This window comes from Salmo trutta, chromosome 9 (assembly GCF_901001165.1).
Source record: "Salmo trutta chromosome 9, fSalTru1.1, whole genome shotgun sequence".
Classification (NCBI taxonomy): Eukaryota; Metazoa; Chordata; class Actinopteri; order Salmoniformes; family Salmonidae; genus Salmo; species Salmo trutta.
In genome coordinates, this window is record NC_042965.1 from 23,027,823 (window position 1) to 23,048,914 (window position 21,092).

At 43.4% G+C, this 21,092-nt stretch overlaps 1 protein-coding gene across 1 annotated transcript; it reads right to left on the minus strand.

Moving 5' to 3' along the window:
• Window positions 1–1,139: 1,139 nt before the first annotated feature.
• Window positions 1,140–19,903, minus strand: tmem119a (transmembrane protein 119a). The gene is made up of 4 exons (XM_029763074.1): window positions 19,888–19,903; window positions 19,293–19,386; window positions 16,763–16,812; window positions 1,140–2,127 (listed from the first exon to the last, which is right to left on the minus strand). The coding sequence occupies exon 4, from the start codon at window positions 2,110–2,112 to the stop codon at window positions 1,324–1,326; it is 789 nt and encodes a 262-aa protein (XP_029618934.1). The 5' UTR covers window positions 2,113–2,127; window positions 16,763–16,812; window positions 19,293–19,386; window positions 19,888–19,903; the 3' UTR covers window positions 1,140–1,323.
• Between the last annotated feature and the right edge of the window lie 1,189 nt (window positions 19,904–21,092).

The window sequence follows — 21,092 nt, forward strand, 5'->3', positions numbered from 1 at the left end:
CAGTTGTGTTGAGACAAGGTAAGGGCGGTATACAGAAGACTATTTGGTAAAAGACCAAGTCCATATTATGGCAAATAACAGAGAAACGACAGTCCATCATTACTTTAAGACAAAGGTCAGTCAATCCTGGAAAATTTCAAGAACGTTGAAAGTTTCTTCAAGTGCAGTTGCAAAAACCAAGCGCTATGATGAAACTGGCTCTCATGAGGACCGCCACAGGAAAGGAAGACCCAGAGTTAACTCTAATGAACTTATCCACTGCCTCAGAGTTACCAGCCTCAGAAATTGCAGCCCAAATAAATGCTTCACAGAGTTCAAGTAACAGACAGATCTCAACATCAACTGTTCAGAGGAGACTGCGTGAAATCAGGCCTTCATGGTCGAATTGCTGCAAAGAAACCACTACTAAAGGACACCAATAAGAAGGAGAGACTTGCTTGGGCCAAGAAACACGAGCAATGGACATTAGACCGGTGGAAATCTGTCCTTTGGTCTGATGAGTCCAAATTTGAGATTTTTGGTTCCAACCGTCGTGTCTTCGTGAGACGCAGAGTAGGTGAACGGATTATCTCCACATGTGTGGTTCCCACTGTGAAGCATGGAGGAGGAGGTGTGATGGTGCTTTGCTGGTGACACTGTCAGTGATTTATTTAGAATTCAAATATTGGTTTGGAATTCAAATATTGGACTATCATTTGTTTTTAAACATGACAATGACCCAACACACAGGCTGTGTAAGGGCTATTTGACCAAGAAGGAGAGTGATGGAGTGCTGCATCAAATGACATGGCCTCCACAATCACCCGACCTCATCCAAATTGAGATAGTTTGGGATGAGAGTGAAGGAAAAGTCTTCCAGGTGAAACTGGTTGAGAGAATGCCAAGAGTATGCAAAGCTGTCATCAAGGCATAAGGTGGCAACTTTGAAGAATCTAAAATATGTCTTTACTATAATTCTACAATGTAAAAAAATAGTAAAAATATAGAAAAACCCTTGAATGAATAGTTGTGTCCAAACTTTTGACTGGTACTGTATATACATATGACATGATATGGCATACACTGTATATACATATGACATGATATGGCATACACTGTATATATATATATATATTGGCAGTCAGAGCTGAAATTCCTTCTGTTTTAAGGCCTTTGTATGCTAACTAGACCCAGTTATATCTGTATGCTAAAGGTACCGACAGTCAGCTTCCACAGACAAGTTTGGCACACAGCAGCTGACGTACCCAGGGAGTTCCCTCTGCACAAGAAAAGGCCTCAATCTCCTATTTTGCTAGTTTGCATGGTTGGAGCCCCAACCTAAACTTAGTGGTTGGCCTTCCGCAGGTGGCAGGTGCAGACCATGGGCTGGCTGGTGCTGGAGCTCTGTGGCACCTCCTCAGCCTTCAGGCCTTTGTGCTTAGGTTCCACTCTGCGCATTTCCTCCTCCTCTAGCTCCCTCACTTTCTGGACCTCCTTCGGTTTGGGCTCCTTACCCACCTTTTCCCCCACCAGTGCAGTGGAAGGGGTGCGCAGATTCTTGGGGGTTCCCTGGATCTGGACCCTCCTGGCAGAATCAGGCCCGCCATAGACCCTACTCTGGACCTCACTGGAGGGTTCGACTCCACCAGCTGTGTCACCCATATATTTCCTGGGTGGGTTGGCAGGGGGTTTGTAGGCCTCCATCTTGCGCTTTTGGCTCATGGTAGCAGCACAGCAGATTATAATGATCATGACGATGAGGAGGGAGGTGACCACAATGATGATCAGCATATTATCCTGGAGGAAGTCCACCACCCGGGTGAGCATAAAGTCCTTGAGGCGGATCATGGTGATGGTGATGGTGTTGGTGATGGTGCTGACCAGGGTGGGGGCTAGGGTAGTGGTGGGGGAAACAGGGGAGAAATCGACCGGGGCGACATCGACAGGGGTGACATCGACGGGGGAGAGAGGGTGGTGGGGGCCATCGACAGGGATAATGAGATCCGGCTCCCCTCCGTCACCACTGCCATCCATGGAAATTCTATAGACCAGGGGCACATGCACTGCATACCCATGGCCCCAGAGCAGAACCATGCTCACACATGCCAAGTGAAGAATCAAGTGGTTACTCATCGTCCCTTCAGAATCCTGTAAAGACAAGAGGGAGACATTCAATACAACATTTCTCAAAATTGCAGATGGTTTAGAAAATGTTTTGATGTCAAGTTCATGACTATTTGGGCTGATTTCAAGAATAAAGGCTTTCATTTTCTGCATCTATATAACAGCAGCTACTGTAGGCCTACAACATGCCTCCCCACTGAGCACAAACTGGTTAAATCTTTTATATGTTGAATTTGCTTCCACTACAAGCAACAACAAAAAATAGCTTGGGCAGCACCTCACCTACTGGAGAGTTGATACATCTACAGCTATCCCTTCTGTCTCCCATCCAGGGCTGCAACCTGGTCTCAGAGCATTTTGTATTATTTTGTATGTAAATTCAACACTCCATTTTGTATATGTTAGGTTTTCTATTGAGTTTCACCCCCTTTTGCCCTCAGAACAGCCTCAATTCTTCGGGGCATGGACTCTACAAGTTGTTGAAAGCGTTCCACAGGGATGCTGGCCCATGTTGACTCCAATGCTTTCCACAGAAGGGTGTCCTTTGGGTGGTGGACCATTCTTGATAAGGAAAGTGTTGAGCGTGAAAAACCCAGCAGCGTTGCAGTTCTTGACACAAATCGGTCGGCCTGGCACCTACCATACTTCTCCAAGATGGCGTAGCAGCAAGACGTGTTTGTTTTTGTCCCGTGTTTTGTCCCGTGTAAATATTCAGCTTTGTTTTTCTGCATACATTGCAATCTCTTTTTCCATTTTCAAATTAAATATACCTTCCTGCAACCCACCTCACCCAACATGGTATGGATCTGCTATTTTTTTTTTACCTTATAACTGGAACCTCCATCAGAAGCTAGCCTTCAGAAGCTATCCAGCTAATTAGCTACTTGTTAGCCACTGCTAGCAGTCTTTACCTTTAGCACAGACACCAGCCGCTTTAGCCCGGATAATATCTGCCAGTCTACACAGCGCGATATCAGCCCTGAGCATATCAGACTGCTTTTCTTCCCCACTACATCATCGGATTCCTGCTGCAAGCTCTGGACCATTACACCGGATCATCGCAGCAAGCTAGCTGCTACCGAGTAGCTATCATGGCTAACGCCCTTGTCCAGAAGCAAGCACCAGTTAGCCTGGAGCTAGGCCCATTCCCCCAGCTAGCAAAGGAAGTACACCAACTACAATACCTCTCTTGACAATTGGCCAGGACACTGTCAACACGGAGCCCCGCCGATCCAGCACGACTGGTCTGCTGACGCATTTTGGCCGATGTTCTCTCAACCAGCCTCTGAGTCGTTGATGTCGGTGAGGACCCAGCTACTAGCCCCGGCCAGCTAACGCTCTGAGCGCCGTGTCTCCCGCTTGCCTAGCGTAGTGACGGCTGCCGAGCAGCTCCCTGTTTCGTCCATTGCTGCTTATTGGACCCTATGATCACTCGGCTACACAGCTGATGCCTACGGTACTTCATTTTGTTTATCTTGTCGGCCCCAGCCTCGAACTCAGGTCCTGTGTGTAGCTAACTGACCCTCTGCCCATTCATCGCCATTTACCCATCGTTGTCGTCTTAGCCGTTTACCCATTGTTGTCTTAGCCCTCCCAATCAACACCTGTGAATGCTTTATTCCTCCCTCTAATGTCAATATGCCTTGTATACTGTTTAGGGTAGCTCTCATTGTTTTGTTTTACTGTGGAGGCCCTAGTCCCGCTCTGCATGCCTCGGTTAGCTCCCTTGCCCCACACATGCAGAGACCGCACCTAACTTAACTGGCGCCTCCAGAGATGCAGTCTCTCTCATCGTCACTCAATGCCTAGGTTTACCTCCTCTGTACTCACACCCTACCATGCCCTTGTCTGTGCATTATGCCCTGAATCTATCCTACCATGCCCAGAAGACTGCTCCTTTTACTCTCTGTTCCGAACGCACTAGACGACCAGTTCTTATAGCCTTTAGTCGTACCCTTATCCTACTCCTCCTCTGGTGATGTAGCGGTTAACCCAGGCTGCGTGCGTCACCAGGCGCTCTTACATTTACGTCATTTAGCAGACGCTCTTATCCAGAGCGACTTACAAATTGGTGCATTCACCTCATGATATCCAGTGGAACAACCACTTTACAATAGTACATCTCTATCTTTTTTTTTAGGGGGGGGGGGTAGAAGGATTACTTAATCGCAGAGGTAGGGAGGCGAGCAGGCCAGAGGTGGATGAACGCAGTGCCCTTCTTTGGGTGTAGGGACTGATCAGACCCTGAAGGTACGGAGGTGCCGTTCCCCTCACAGCTCTGTAGGCAAGCACCATGGTCTTGTAGCAGATGTGAGCTTCAACTGGAAGCCAGTGGAGTGTGCGGAGGAGCGGGGTGACGTGAGAGAACTACTGTAACCAGAAAAGCCTTGGATTCATGCATGTTAACATCAGAAGCCTCCTCCCTAAGTTTGCTTAATTCACTGCTTTAGCACACCCCGCCAACCCTGATGTCCTAGCCGCGTCTGAATCCTGGCTTAGGAAAGCCACCAACAATTCTGAAACTTCCATCCCAATTACAACATTTTCCGTCGAGATCGAACTGCTAAAGGGGGCGGAGTTGAAATCTACTGTAGAGACCCCTAAACCTGCAGAGTTTTGTCCTACTATCCAGGTCTATGCCCAAACATTAAGAGCTACTACTTTTAAAAATCAATCTCTCCAGAAATAAGTCTCACTGTTGCCTCTTGTTATAGAGCCCCCTCAGCTCCCAGCTGTGCCCTGGACACCATATGTGAATTGATTGCCCCTCATCTATCGTCAGAGTTCGTATTGTTAGGTGACCAAAACTGGGATATGCTTAACACCCTGGCCGTTTTACAATCTAAGCTAGATGCCCTCAATCTCACACAAATGATCAAGGAACAACCCCAAATCCGTAAACATGGGCACCCTCATAGAGATCATCCTGACCAACTTGCCACCTAAATACACCTCTGCTGTCTTCAACCAGGACCTCAGCGATCGCTGCCTCTTTGCCTGCATCCATTATGGGTCCGCGGTCAAACGACCACCCCTCATCACTGTCAAATTCTCCCTAAAACACTTCTGCGAGCAGGCCAATCTAATTGACCTGGCCCGGGTATCCTGTAAGAATATTGATCTCATTCCGTCAGTAGAGGATGCCTGGTTATTCTTTAAAAAAGTGCCTTCCTCACCATCTTAAATGAGCATGCCACTTTCAAAAAATGTAGAACTAAGAACAGTATAGCCCTTGGTTCACTCCAGACTTGACTGCCCTTGACCAGCACAAAACATCCTGTGGCGCACTGCACTAGCTTTGAATAGTCCCCACGATATGCAACTTTTCAGGCAAGTCAGGAACCAATATACAGTCAGTTAGGAAAGCAAAGGCTAGCTTTTTCAAACAGAAATGTACATCCTGCAGTACTAATTCCAAAAAGTTTTGGGACACTAAAGTCCATGGAGAATAAGAGCACCTCCTCTCAGGTGCCCACTGCACTGAGGCCAGGAAACATTGTCACCACTGATAAACCCACGATAATCGTGAATTTGAATTACTGCTGGCCATGCTTTCCACCTGGCTACCCCAACCCCGGCCAATAGTTCTGCACCCCCCGCAGCAACTGGCCCAATCCCCCCCCCACTTCTCCTTCACCCAAATCCAGACAGCTAATGTCCTGAAAGAGCTGCAGAATCTGGATCCCTACAAATCAGCTGGGCTAGACAATCTGGACCGTCTTCCTAAAATTGTCTGCCGCCATTGTCGCAACCCCTATTACTAGTCTGTTCAACCTCTCGTATCATCTGAGATTCCTAAAGATTGGAAAGCAGCCGCGGTCATCCCCCTCTTCAAAGGGGGAGACACTCTAGACCCAAACTGTTACAGACCTATATCCATCCTGCCCTGCCTAAAGTCTTTGAAAGCCAAGTGAGCAAACAGATCACCGACCATCTCGAATCCCACTGTACCTTCTCTGCTATGCAATCCGGTTTCCAAGCTGGTCAAGGGTGCACCTCAGCCACGCTCAAGGTCCTAAACGATATCATAACCACCATCGATAAAAAACAGTACTGTGCAGCCATCGTCGTCGGCCTGGCCAAGGCTTTTGACTCTGTCAATCACCACATTCTTATCGGCAGACTCAACAGCCTTGGTTTCTCTAATGACTGCCTCGCCTGGTTCACCAACTACTTCTCAGACAGAGTTCAGCGTGTCAAATCGAAGGGCCTGTTGTCCGGACCACTGGCAGTCTCTATGGGGGTACCACAGGGTTCAATTCTCGGGCCAATTCTCTTCTCTGTATATATCAATGATGTTGCTCTTGCTGCTGGTGATTCTCTGATCCACCTCTACGCAGACGACACCATTCTGTATACATCTGGCCCTTCTTTGGACACTGTTAACAAAACTCCAGACGAGCTTCAATGCCATACAACACTCCTTCCATGGCCTCCAACTGCTCTTAAACGCTAGTGAAACTAAATGCATCCTCTTCAACCGATCGCTGCCCGCAAGGACCCTTCCACCTAGCATCACTACTCTGGACGGTTCTGACTTAGAATATGTGGACAACTATAAATACCTAGGTGTCTGGTTAGACTGTAAACTCTCCTTCCAGACTCATATTAAGCATCTCCAATCCAAAATTAAATCTAGAATTGGCATCCTCTCCGCAACAAAGCCTCCTTCACTCATGCTGCCAAACATACCCTTATAAAACTGACTATCCTAACGATCCTCGTCTTCGGCGATGCAATTTACAAAATAGCCTCCAACACTCTACTCAGTAAATTGAATGCAGTCTATCACAGTGCAATCCGTTTTGTCACCAAAGCCCCATATACTACCCACCATTGCGACCTGTATGCTCTCGTTGGCTGGTCCTCGCTACATATTCATCGCCAAACCCACTGGCTCCAGGTCATCTATAAGTCTTTGCTAGGTAAAGCCCCACCTTATCTCAGCTCACTGTCACCATAGCAACACCCACCTGTAGCACGCGCTCCAGCAGGTATATTTCACTGGTCACCCCCAAAGCCAATTCTTCCTTTGGCCGCCTTTCCTTCCAGTTCTCTGCTGCCAATGACTGGAATGAACTGCAAAAATCACTGAAGCTGGAGACTCATATCTCCCTCACTAACTTTAAGCACCAGCTGTCAGAGCAGCTCACAGATAACTGCACCTGTACATAGCCCATCCAACTACCTCATCCCCATACTGTTATTTATTTTGCTCCTTTGCACCCCAGTATCTCTACTTGCACACTCATCTTCGGCACATCTATCACTCCAGTGTTTAATTGTTATATTGAAATTATTTTGCCACTATGGCCTATTTATTGCCTTACCTCCCTTATCCTAACTCATTTTCACACACTGTATATAGACCTTTTCTATTGTATTATTGACTGCATGTTTGTTTATTCCATGTGTAACTCTGTTGTTTGTGTCGCACTGCTTTGCTTTGTCTTGGCCAGGTCACAGTTGAAAATGAGAACTTGTTCTCAACTAGCCAACCTGGTTAAATTTTTTTAAAGTTAAAAAAATAGCAACATCATGAACATTCTATTGTAGCCCAACATCGAACTTGTTATAAAAAAATAAGTTTAAAGAAAACGACAGCCTCTGCATGACATCAGCAGCCCGGTGCTCCAAATAGCATACTTTCTCCATTTTAACATCAATAAACATATGTTTAAACATTTATAAAATGAATAGATGTCAACCTAGCAGGCCAGGCAAGTAAAAGCAATTTTCTAAATAAGGTTTTGGTTCGTTGCTAGGTATTTAGCTACCTGGCTAGGCAGTTAAAATAATTACCAGAGTACAGCTGACAACATCTTAACTTTAACTACTTTTTATTCAGTACTACAGGAAAATAAACCCACATCATTATTTACAAGGTAATGGTGAGCTTACAGAAAATAGTGGGGGCTGCTGAGGGGAGAACGGCTCATAATAATGTCTGCAAAGGAGTAAATGGAATGGCATCAAACCCATGGAAACCATGTGTTTGATACAATTCCACATATTCCACTCCAGCCATTACCATGAGCCCATCCTCCCCAATTAAGGTACCACCAACCCCGTGGTTGACAGTATACTTTACCCAAAACCTTCTCAATTAAATATTAACCGAAAAGTAGGCTTACCTGGCAGAAGTATATCATGAGTAGTTTATCATTTGTTATTTGCAAACTTTCCATGAAATGAACAGCAGCAGTATAGAACATTTAAAGGGCCAAATGCACAATTAAAGGCAAATTAACTAAGAAATGTATTTGAGTGTTTCTTCCAGACCAAAAAATGTGATGTGATTTGACATGTACTCATATCCAATTTTGTTGTTTCTCTGTTAACAATGGTAATTTTGAAAAAAATAATAATCATCTAAAACCAGGAAAAATGCAACTGAGAAAACATAATTTGGGAAAATATAACATAGAATTTGTTGTTGACTATCCATTATTTTAGCAGGTATATTGACAGAAAACAGTGTACAAGAGAAAGTAGCATACTAAGTACCCAGGGAAAAGTCGCGCGGGAGAGAAGAAAATAATGTGCCTATTTGAAAACTAGAAACAAAGTGTGGCTCGCGACATGTTTCATTTTTTTAAAGTTTCTCTCATGCTAGAAAAGGTTGGAGACCCCTGGTCTACAGACATTCCACCGGAGTATAAATTAAATGTTGTTTTGGTTTGCGACACTTGTCACATTCTTGCCCTAGCACTACACAGCTGATTCATATACACAACACATTTTTTACATTTATTTTATTTCACCTTTATTTAACCAGGTAGGCTAGTTGAGAACAAGTTCTCATTTACAACTGCGACCTGGCCAAGATAAAGCAGTTCGACACATACAACAACACAGAGTTACACATGGAATAAACAAAACATACAGTCAATAATACAGCAGAAAAAAAGAAAACAAAAAGTCTATATACAGTGAGAGCAAATGAGTTAAGATAAGGGAGTTAAGGTAATAAATAGGCCATGGTGGCGAAGTAATTACAATATAGCAATTAAACACTGGAATGGTAGATGTGCAGAAGATGAATGTGCAAGTAGAGATACTGGGGTGCAAAGGAGCAAGATAAATAAATAAATATAGTATGGTGGATGAGGTAGTTGGATGGGCTTTTTACAGATGGGCTGTTTACAGATGGGCTGTTTACAGATGGGCTATGAACAGGTGCAGTGATCTGTAAGCTGCTCAGACAGCTGGTGCTTAAAGCTAGTGAGGGAGATATGAGTCTCCAGCTTCAGTGATTTTTGCAGTTCGTTCCAGTCATTGGCAGCAGAGAACTGGAAGGAAAGACGGCCAAAGGAAGAATTGCCTTTGGGGGTGACCAGTGAGATATACCTGCTGGAGCACATGCTACGAGTGGGTACTGCTATGGTGACCAGTGAGCTGAGATAAGGCGGGACTTCACCTATCAAAGACTTGTAGATGACCTGGAGCCAGTGGGTTTGGCGACGATTATGAAACGAGGGCCAGCTAACGAGAGCATACAGGTCGCAGTGGTGGGTAGTATATGGGGCTTCGGTGACAAAACGGATGGCACTGTGATAGACTGCATCCAACTTGTTGAGTAGAGTGTTGGAGGCTATTTTGTAAATGACATCGCCGAAGTCGAGGATCGGTAGGATGGTCAGTTTTACGAGGGTATGTTTGGCAGCATGAGTGAAGGAGGCTGTTTTTGCGGAATAGGATGCCAATTCTAGATTTAAGTTATCCACATATTCTAAGTCGGAGCCGTCCAGAGTTGTGATGCTGGACGGGCAGCGATCGGTTGAAGAACATGCATTTAGTTTTACTTGCATTTAAGAGCAGTTGGAGGCCACGCAAGGAGAGTTGTATGGTGCTGAAGCTCGTATGGAGGTTAATTAACACAGTGTCCAAAGATGGGCCAGAAGTATACAGAATGGTGTCGTCTGCGTAGAGATGGATCAGAGAATCACCAGCAGCAAGTGCGACATCATTGATGTATACAAAGAAGAGAGTCTGCCCGAGAATTTAACCCTGTGGCACCCCCATAGAGACTGCCGTGGGTCTGGACAACAGGCCCTCCGATTTGACTACCAGAGAAGTAGTTGGTGAACCAGGCGAGGCAATCATTTGAGAAACCAAGGCTGTTGAGTCTGCCAATAAAAATGTGGTGATTGACAGAGTCGAAAGCCTTGGCCAGGTCGATGAATACGGCTGCACAGTATTGTCTCTTATCGATGGCGGTTATGATATCGTTTAGGACCTTGAGCGTGGCTGAGGTGCACCCATGACCAGCTCGGAAACCAGATTGCATAGCGGAGAAGGTACGGTGGGATTCAAAATGGTCGGTAATCTGTTTGTTAACTTGGCTTTAGAAGACCTTAGAAAAGGCAGGGTAGGAAAGATATAGGTCTGTATTAGTTTGGGTCTAGAGTGTCTCCCCCTTTGAAGAGGGTGATGACCACGGCAGCTTTCCAATCTTTGGGAATCTCAGACGTTACGAAAGAGAGGTTGAACAGGCTAGTAGTAGGGGTTGCAACAATTTCGGCAGATAATTTTAGAAAGAGAGGGTCCAGATTGTCTAGCCCAGCTGATTTGTAGGGGTCCAGATTTTGCAGCTCTTTCAGAACATCAGCTATCTGGATTTGGGTGAAGCAGAAATGGGGGAGGCTTGGGCAAGTTGCTGTGGGGGGTGCAGGGCTGTTGACCGGGGTAGGGTAGCCAGGTGGAAAGCATGGCCAGCCGTAGAGAAATGCTTATTGAAATTCTCAATTATAGTGGATTTATCGGTGGTGACATTGTTTCCTAGCCTCCTTTATATATGCTATTTTTTTTTTAAACATGAGCTGTTTAAAAATGAGTGTGTTTGTCTTTTGGTTATGTATGGTTGATATTGCTTATGAAAAAAAAGATTGTAAAAAAATAGAAAGGAGGACAATGTCTTGCCAGTCACTGGTACAAAAATGGCTGAGAAACAGTGTACTGTCCAGCCAATGTTGTGTCAGCATTACTGCCTGTGTCCAGTGCTTGATTTGAGCTGGACACTTCCGGAACAGGATCCGGTACCTCTCAGTTATGGACTGTTTCGTTCCGAAACCCATTTGCCAGGATCGGGTACCTCTCGTGGCATGAAAAATAATGTTTGCCATTTGTAACGTAAAAATTTTAAAAAGCAAATCAGAGTTAATTCAAGTTGCCTCCTCTGTAATTGTCATGTCCCCTGTGAAGATGTGCCTGATATTATAAGAATTGATTTTGTTGGGCCGGCCCAGGTTTATGGTTTGCTAAACATTGTAGCCTATACTGTATAGACCAACACGTGGCCATTGCTGTGGTGAGAGAGAAGTGTGCACTTGTATCTCCCACAGAACTGGAATGAGATTCCCTTTCTATGATCTCTCTCCTCTGAGGAAGCACAGTTCCCGCTCAGCCCAGTCAAAACTGTTCGCTGCTCTGGCACCCCTATGGTGGAACAAGCTCCCTCACGACGCCAGGACAGCGGAGTCAATCACCACCTTCCGGAGACACCTGAAACCCCACCTCTTTAAGGAATACCTAGGATAGGATAAAGTAATCCTTCTAACCCCCCCCCCCTAAAAAATTTAGATGCACTATTGTAAAGTGGTTGTTCCACTGGATATCATAAGGTGAATGCACCAATTTGTAAGTCGCTCTGGATAAGAGCGTCTGCTAAATGACTTAAATGTAAAAATAGCGTTACACTTCATTTATGGATTGTCAGTAGCCCAATCACAACGCATGCCTAGTCGGGAACGCGCAGGAAATCGGTCAGTGAACAGAATGCAGCCAAAACAAGACATTATCAATATTTCAAATACAATGGTGTGAAAACAGGTTGGAAAGCAAATGGCTCCTGCTGAAAACAGAAGATTAAATCAGTCTGTAGGCTACCAAATATGTTACAACTTCCAAATAGGCCTATTGAGGGAAGAGCATTGTTTCAGAAAGTAAAACAAGTGACAGTTAGGATTTTGGTATGAGCGCATAGGCCATCGCCAGTTAGTGAGCTGCACATCAATTGATGAGTCAGTGAAACTGGAAAGTTTTTTTAGTACTATGATTTCACCCTGATATTGAACTGTGTGTGTATCCACACACCTAGCTCTAGGCTATTGGCGGATTCAAGGCAAGGTCGTTTTTATTGATCTCAGATTCTTAGTTTCTCAGTGTCAAAGTAGCTTGTCATTTCGATAATTTGTGAGGTATTAAAAAAATTATGCTGAAGTCTCTAGCAGTTAGTCATTTAGAATTGCATGAAATGTGTTTATAAAAAGTCAACCACAAAATAAGACCCATGTGTGCAACTTCTGCAAGCGCCTCTACTCTACCGCTCTATGCCAGCAAACAAGAGCAATGATAATGCATTGCATGCATTATTATTTAAAAAAAATGCAATGGAGATGAATCCAACATATCAATTATTAATTTGTAGCGAAACAGGAATTGAAGCCAGACTCAGTGGCAATATTGGAGCTATCCAAGCAGAAGATACATCTCCTTTAAATGTGTATATTTGGTTGTGTTGACAAACAAACAATTCAATATCACTTTTGTAATACGGTAAATAGCCTATTAATAAGTTGACAAGTTAAGAAATTATGTTGGATTCATGTTTCCATCTCAACCAAAAAATGAGTTAAAGAATAGGAGTAAGCCAGTGGCTCAGATGAAACTATCCAAGCAGTAGATGCATATCCTTTAAATGTTAATATTTGGTTGTATTGTCAACCAAACACAATATCACTTTTGTACATTAGGCTATTTACTATCTTACAAACTATTGTAACAGTATTTATTCAACCTTAAAAGGGCAACTCCACCATTTTCAACCTCATTGTCATTATCTCCAGCACAATACCAGTGTCAACATGTGAAAATGGTGCATTTCTATGTTTTGTAGAAAAAAATATATAAAGTTAGAAAGTTCCACCCAATGACATCAAAAGTTAATACATTTAAAAAAAGTGATTTTCAAACACACATTGGCTGTGACGTTGAGAGAAAGAAAATACGCTCCCTTGGGCTAGAAACTCGTTGCAAGTTTTGAAAATCACTTTTTCATTTAATCCTTCCCTGTGATGTCACAGAAGCATTTTATAGACCTTTTCAACCGCAGATCATAGAAACGCACTGTATTCACATATGTACAGGAGATGATGAATATGGAGGTTAAAATCAGGGTCGCAGGTCTGTGGAAATCTTCACATTTGTTATAAGAATCTGCACAGAATCTCAAAAAGGCATCAATTACTTGCACCATGTACTTTAATGTAATCTCAACTCGATCAAGCACAGTGATAACACATTAAGTTGTAAATAAGACAGATTTTTCATTCAAATTTGGTTGTGCAGTTAGATGGTTGAAAACACAGTGATAACACATTGGGGGGAATTCAACAAACTTTTGGCTGTCTTTTTGAGTGGGTGAAAATAGGTTGGAATCTCAACGTATCTACCAAATACTACCCAATTGTCCACGTTGAAATGAGGGTGTGCCGAGTGGGTCCCTTTGTCTCTACTAAGGATGGACGGGCAGTTGGGTCTCTAGTAATAGAATGAAGAAACATTCAATGGTTTGACAGTACAGAAGATGGATTTTGTGTTATTATAACTCAGAACAAAGTATAAACTGTTCAGGTGTTGCTCATGTTCCCAATTACCAGATCCATCTAGTTATACAATCACTACAGAAAAGTACAGCCACAATATTTCTCCCATTTCGCATATTGTATTAAATCTATTTTAACTGTCTGTAGCCATTACTTATTTGGGGTGGAGGCCGGCAGTTTGGTCATGGTTTAAATTTGTATAGTGGAGGGAGGCCACCCATCCACCACACCAAAGAGAGGAGAAAGCTATATATGCCACAGGGAGCAGAGAGGCGTGGGATACTTGTGGCTGTGGTCTCCATTTACACTGGGCTGCAGCAGGCTAACAACAGGCTACGGCAGGGATCGGATGGGTTATTTCTGCTCATAGGGAAAGCCTGCATTCAGCCTGCCTTAGGAACGGGTGCACTTACAGTATGCTCTACAGAGAAAGAGTCAGTCTCAAGAAGCAACTAATGCATTTTAAACCGTCTCTCTCTCCTAACATAATATTACACACCAGTATCTCACAGCCCAAACTCTCTAAATATGTAGTTTCACTCCGTCTGGAAATACATATAATTACACAGTGCTGCTTACTACTCTGGTGAGAATTGCTGGCTTCTAATCAGCCTTGTTACATTCAACCTCTGCATCCTTACTCCTTACTGTAAATGTGCCCATCATGTTTCTCGTGTGGTTATGCATGTACTTTAGTCATACTAAAATGGATGGTTAGCTTGATCTCCCCACCCATGTATGTTCAGTCAGGAAAGCTACAGAGCCATGTGCGCTGTGACTGGACCTTGGTATTTACCAGACATAATTACATCTTCAGGAATAGTCTCCTGGTTGGTCATCATCATCTCTACAGTCCATCCACTGAAAAACACTAAAAGAATCATCCTGAATTCCTCCAGCCATCTTCACCTACAAGCTCCAATCACCACCATGGTATTGTGACTTTTACCCCTCTAAATATTAAGACTAACTTTCTAATGTGACATTCACCATAATCATATTTTTAAACATTATTAGCTGGAGGACTCAACCTCTCGAACTTTGATATTTCTAAACAAATGGACTTATTTCGATCATTCAAAACCAAAGATAGATGGATATGTTAATCTACACTTTTGAAACCTTTTCTTATGTCTTCACCAAAAATGTAAGACCACAACTGATCTTGTATGACAAATGAAACGTGACAGTAGTCATGTAACTTTAATTTCCTAAAAACAAAAACATTCCCCATTGTCCCCGTTTCTTGTCCTTAAGTTGACAGGTTTGTCCTACCGTACAAAGTTTACAGCAATCAAAACTACCATTTAATCTTGTTACCCATACAGTACCAGTCAAAAGTTTGGACACACCTACTCATTCAAGGTTTTTTCTTTATTTTTACTATTTTCTACATTGTAGAATAATAGTCAAGACATCAAAACTATGAAATAACACATGGAATAATGTTGTAACCAAAAAAGTGTTAAAAACAAATCAAAATATATTTTAGATTCTTCAAAGTAGCCACCCTTTGCCTTGATGACAGCTTGGCACACTCTTGGCATTTTCTCAACCAGCTTCATGAGGTAGTCACCTGCAATGCATTTCAATTAACAGGAGTGCCTTGTTAAAAGTTAATTTGTGGAATTTCTTTCCTTCTTAATGCGTTTGAGCCAATCAGTTGTGATGTGACAAGGTAAGGGTGGTATACAGAAGATAGCCCTATTTGGTAAAAGACCAAGTCCATTTTATGGCAAGAACACCTCAAATAAGCAAAGAGAAACGACAGTCCATCATTACTTTAAGACATGAAGGTCAGTGAATACGGAACATTTCAAGAACTTTGAAGGTTTCTTCAAGTGCAGTCGCAAAAACCATCAAGCGCTATGATGAAACTGGCACTCTTGTGTAACTGCATTTGATGCTAGATATTTTGTAAACCACTCATTTCGAGCAACTTTTGCATAGACAGTCGTGGAGTTCCAACAACTACAGTTGATGCCCATTATCTTACCTTTTAAATGGTCAGCGTCTAAGTTGCCACAGGAAAGGAAAACCCAGAGTTACCTCTGCTGCAGAGAATAAGTTCATTAGAGTTACCAACCTCAGAAATTGCAGCCCAAATAAATGCTTCAGAGTTCAAATAACAGACATCAACATCAACTGCTCAGAGGAGACTGTGTGAATCAGCCCTTCATGGTCAAATTGCTGCAAAGAAACCATTACTAAAGGACACCAATAATAAGAAGAGACTTGCTTGGGCCAAGAAACACGAGCAATGGACATTAGACCAGTAGAAATCTGTCCTTTGGTCTAATGAGTCCATGTGAGATTTTTGGTTCCAACCGCTGTGTCTTTGTGAGACGCAGAGTCGGTGAAAGGATGATCTCCGCATGTGTGGTTCCCACCCTGAAGCATGGAGGAGGTGTGATAGTGCTTTGCTGGCGACACTGATTTATTTAGAATTCAAAGCACACTTAACCAGCATGGCTACCATAGCATTGTGCAGCGATTTGCCATCCCATCTGGTTTGCTCTTAGTGGGACTATCATTTGTTTCTCAACAGGACAATGACCCAACACATCTTCAGGCTGTATAAGGGCTATTTGACCAAGGCGGCGAGTGATGGAGTGCTGCATCAGATGACCTGGCCTCCACAATCACCCGACAACTCAATTGAGATGGTTTGGGATGACTTGGACCGCAGTGTGAAGGAAAAGCAACCAACAAGTGCTCGGCATATGTGGGAACTCGTTCAAGACTGTTGGAAAAGCCTCCTATATAAAGATGGTTGAGAGAATGCCAAGGGTGTGCAAAGCTGTCTTCCAATGCAAAGGGTAGCTATTTTAGAAAAAACTAAAATATATTTGGATTTGTTTAACACTTTTTTGGTTACTACATGATTCCATGTGTGCTATATCATAGTTTTGATATCTTCCCTATTATTCTACAATGTAGAAAATAGTTAAAATAAAGAAAAACCCTTGAATGAGTAGGTGTCCAAACTTTTGACTAGTACTGGGTCCTAACCGGGAATTAAACTGAAAAAGAAAAAAAAGGCCTGTACTTACAGATGCTGTCTGGCTGAAGTGTCTCCTCTTGACTGAATGGTAGAGGGATTCTAACAGCAGAGAGAGGGAGAGAGAGCAGAAGGAAATTGAGGGGGAAAAATAGGAGGCAGCGTCTAAGTTGCCACCCTCTCCTGTAACTTCCAGTATACTGAAAGTTGTTTTTCCAGTTCTAAAAAAGCCTGCTGATTGCAGAAAGACGTCCATCCCTCTACATTTCCATCCCCTCCCCGTACCGCTTTACATAACTCCCCCCAAATCCTCCTCTCCCAGAAGTGGGATCATGGTGGATGCTTTGGCCAGTCTAGAATGGAGGGACAGTTAGGTGCTGCCGTACTACATGTATTTTCCTTGTTTGCTCCTAAACCTTAAATATGATGGAGATATGAGGGGAACATCTTTGTCCACTACATACTGATATTTCCTAACTGTTCAGTCACTGAGTTACTGGTTCATGTGGCAATTCTGAAAGTTGAGCGATTAGATCAAATACAAAATTCAGCCGAAATGTTGTCAATGTTAGCGCAGGATTAAAGCACTGGAGTAGCACAACATGTGCAGTACTTTCTTCAATATCAAAGACAAAGTCCTCACTTCCCCCTTGACATTACACACAGTTGAATCAGTATTCTCTAAAATGTACAAAAAGTGGTCTTGTCCATGTTGACCTTTAGTGGGTATTTATGTTCTCCACAGGGCGAGTCCCTATTTTCCCCCTGCTTCTCACAGAGATCTTTAATTATGTGCTCCAGATTACAGCCCGTCTCCACGCAGCCTACACGACCAGCTCACAGAGGGCCCGTCTTTCATCATATCACACATGTACAAACCTAACATATAAAATGTACAGTCAGCTACAAACATGTGCCTCAGAACTTACATCCCTGCTGGCGCTGCAGGGCTTCTGTTTTGCCCATGGCTGTTTGGAGCACCTCTTGCCTTAGCATTTTTGTAATAAGATTCGATAGAGGTTGAAGAATTCAGTATGACAGAATTTAAAAAAAAATGTTTTTATTCAGTATCTACAGGGAAGGTCAGGTATACACATGCTTCGCCATAGTGATAGATTTGTATTTCTCATTAGAATAACAGTGAGATAAGCAATGCAATTATTTTTCTGTATAAGGACAAAACATTTGCTATGTAGCTGACAGAAAGCTCAAGTGTGTTATTGTGTATTGTGAGTTTGACTGTGTGAAGTGTTACAAGCCTCCGTCAAGGTCTGGGATGAAGCTGTTGAGAGTGAGATTGTCCCCCTCGCTGTCCTCTGTGCTGGGCATTAGGGTGATGTTGCTTATGGGGCATCTGTATCTCCCCTGGCCTCCATAAGTGGTTCTGGTGGGGACCATTGCTGAGATGCACACCATCTCTGTGCCCTGTCCCTGCCGCTGCTGGGCCCTGTATCTGCTGCCTGTCAGCTTGGTCAGGAGGATGACAGTGCTGACAATGAACATTGTCATCACAGCAGCCAGCACAGCGATGATGATCAGGCACTGACCTATCAGCCTTCTCCCCTTAGGGGTCATGGTCGGGCATGTCACTCTGTTCGAGACACTGACGCTTCCTGGAATGGAGGATTTTGCTGTCCCTTCTGTGAAGGAGTTGATGGCAGTGGTAGGGTTGGGTGGATGCAGGGCTGATGAGACAGGTATTTGTTTAACTCTCACAGTGGTGTGGGAGAGCTCAGTCTCATGGTCTGTCTCTGATGTTTCAGTTCTCATTGTTTGCTGGGTAACGGAGACTTCTATTGCGTTTTTGGTCAGGTCTTTGGTGAGGGCTACAGAGGGCGTTGTTTGAGGTGGTAGCTCAGACAGGTTTGACTCCTGGGGTCCATGGGTTGCTACCTCCCCGTGGCTAGATAGACATCTTGAGACCGCCTTGCTTGACAGAACCAGAAGTAACACAAGAGCTGGAAATCTCCCAGGCTTCGGGGTAAACATGGTGGCAAATCTGCGAAGGGAAACGATAACAGCAAAAATATAAAGACTATGTTCAAGGAAACAGTGGTACAACTCAGACGTTCATCACAAAACTACGAGGCATAGCTATGCCCAATTCAAACCTTCCTGTTTTACACTACCTTAGCATGCGCTAAGGAAGAACCAATGTGATAAGTGCTATGAGACAAAAAAGTGAGAAAAGTAACTTTACAGATCATCTAGTGTGATACATTACAGAACACCGCACCGAAATGCCAGCACTGTCATGCACAAATAACCAATACTTGTAATAATACGGTATACATTTGCTTAATATTTAAGATGGTGTTGCTCAACATCACTTTGAGCCTGTGTAAAGGGATCAATTTCCTTTCTAAAAAAATGTTAGTGACAGTGACTGACTGATAATCGTCTGCAATACAACCACATCTATATCCACCCCATCATTGATGTTGCAACGTTTCCTCAGCATTTCAGAGAAAACTAATCAATCTAATTACAGGTTGTCATTTAAAAAGTGGAGACTTTGTAGTAACTGTATACTAGCTCATGCAGCCCAACACTTCTGATCATCCCACTACTATGACACTTACCCAAATGCTGGGGGAGAAGTCTTGTTTTGTGGTATATTGGCCCCTCAACCAGCAGATTGTTCACTGTCAAGCAAGAAGCGAGACATTGGCTGATCTGTGAGGAATACAGGAAGCATACTGCTTTTCACAGAAGTGAAGCTGTTTTTTTTTTAAACACTGACACAAGTGTTAAGCTTACAAATGAGGAATGGGGTATGGTTGCATACATGGGTTTCAGACAAGGAAAGCTAGAATATCTTGATAAAGAATAGCAAGTATGTGAGAGCAAAAGTATATGAGCGTACACTTAATACCTTGACATACAGTGCATTTGTAAAGTATTCAGACACCAAATCAAATCAAATGTATTTATATAGCCCTTCTTACATCAGCTGATATGTCAAAGTGATGAACAGAAACCCAGCCTAAAACCCCAAACAGCAAGTAATGCAGATGTAGAAGCACCCGCATTGCCATTTATTACATTACAGCCTTATTCTAAAATGAATTAAATCAAAATTGTTTCTACACACAATACCCCATAATGGACAAAGCTAAAACAGGTTTAGAAATTTGTGCAAATGTAAAAGAAAATTTAAAAAAAGAAATACCTTACATAAGTATTCAGACCCTTTGCAATGAGACTCAAAATTGAGGTTAGGTGCATCCTGTTTCCATTGATCATCCTTGAGATGTTTCTACAACTTGATTGGAGTACACTTGTGGTAAATTCAATTGATTGGACCGGATTTGGGAAGGCACACACCTGTCTATATAAGGTCCCACAGTTGACAGTGCATGTCAGAGTAAAAACCAAGCCATGAGTTCAAAATAATTCCTCGTAGGGCTTCGAGACAGGATTGTGTGATGGACAGATCTGGGGAAGGGTACCAAAAATGTCTGCATCATTGAAGGTCCCCAAGAACACAGTGGCCTCCATTCTTAAATGGAAGAAGTTTGGAACCACCAAGACTCTTCCTCGAGCCTGCCACCCGGTCAAACTGAGCTGGCCGCCCTGCCACTCCTCAGTAAAAGGCAAGATCGCTCGCTTGGAGTTTGTCCCGAAAGGCACATAAAGGACTCTCAGACCATGAGAAACAAGATTCTCTGGTCTGATGAAACCAACATTGAACTCTTTGGCCTGAATGCCAGTCAGGATCGAGGGAAAGATGAACGGAGCAAAGTAGAGAGAGATCCTTGATGAAAACCTGCTCTAGAGCGCTCAGGACCACAGACTGGGGCGAAGGTTCACCTTCCAAAACAGGACAACGACCCTAAGCACATATCCAAGACAACGCAGAAGTGGCTTCAGGACAAGTCTCTGAATGTCCTTGAGTAGCTCGGCCAGAGCCCAGCCTTGAACCCGATCGAACATCTGGAGAGATTTGAAAATAGCTGTGCAGCGTTGCTCCCCATCCAACCAGACAGACATTGAGAGGATTTGCAGAGAATGAGAGAAACTCCAAATACAGGTTTGCCAAGCTTAGCGTCATGTCCAAGACTCGAGGCTGTAATCGCCGCCATAGGTGCTTCAACAAAGTGCTGAGTAAAGGTTTTGAATACCTATGTAAATGTGATATTTTAGCAAATGTATTTAAAAATAAACTTTCTACAAACCTGTTTGGTGCTTTTTCATAGGGTATTGTGTGTAGATTGAGGGGAAAAAAAAAACTCAATCCATTTTAGAGTAAGGCTGTAACGTACCAAAATGTGGAAAAACTTGAGGGATCTGAAAAATGCACTGCATCTTAGATATTGCTTGTTTGAAGATGGTCAAGTCATGTTTGCTGTTTGCCCAGTCCTCTGCATCACTCATTAAAT

Bases quoted from the DNA above. Each gene is read 5' to 3' on its own strand.
- tmem119a (XM_029763074.1), bottom strand. From the start codon at position 2,112: ATGAGTAACCACTTGATTCTTCACTTGGCATGTGTGAGCATGGTTCTG.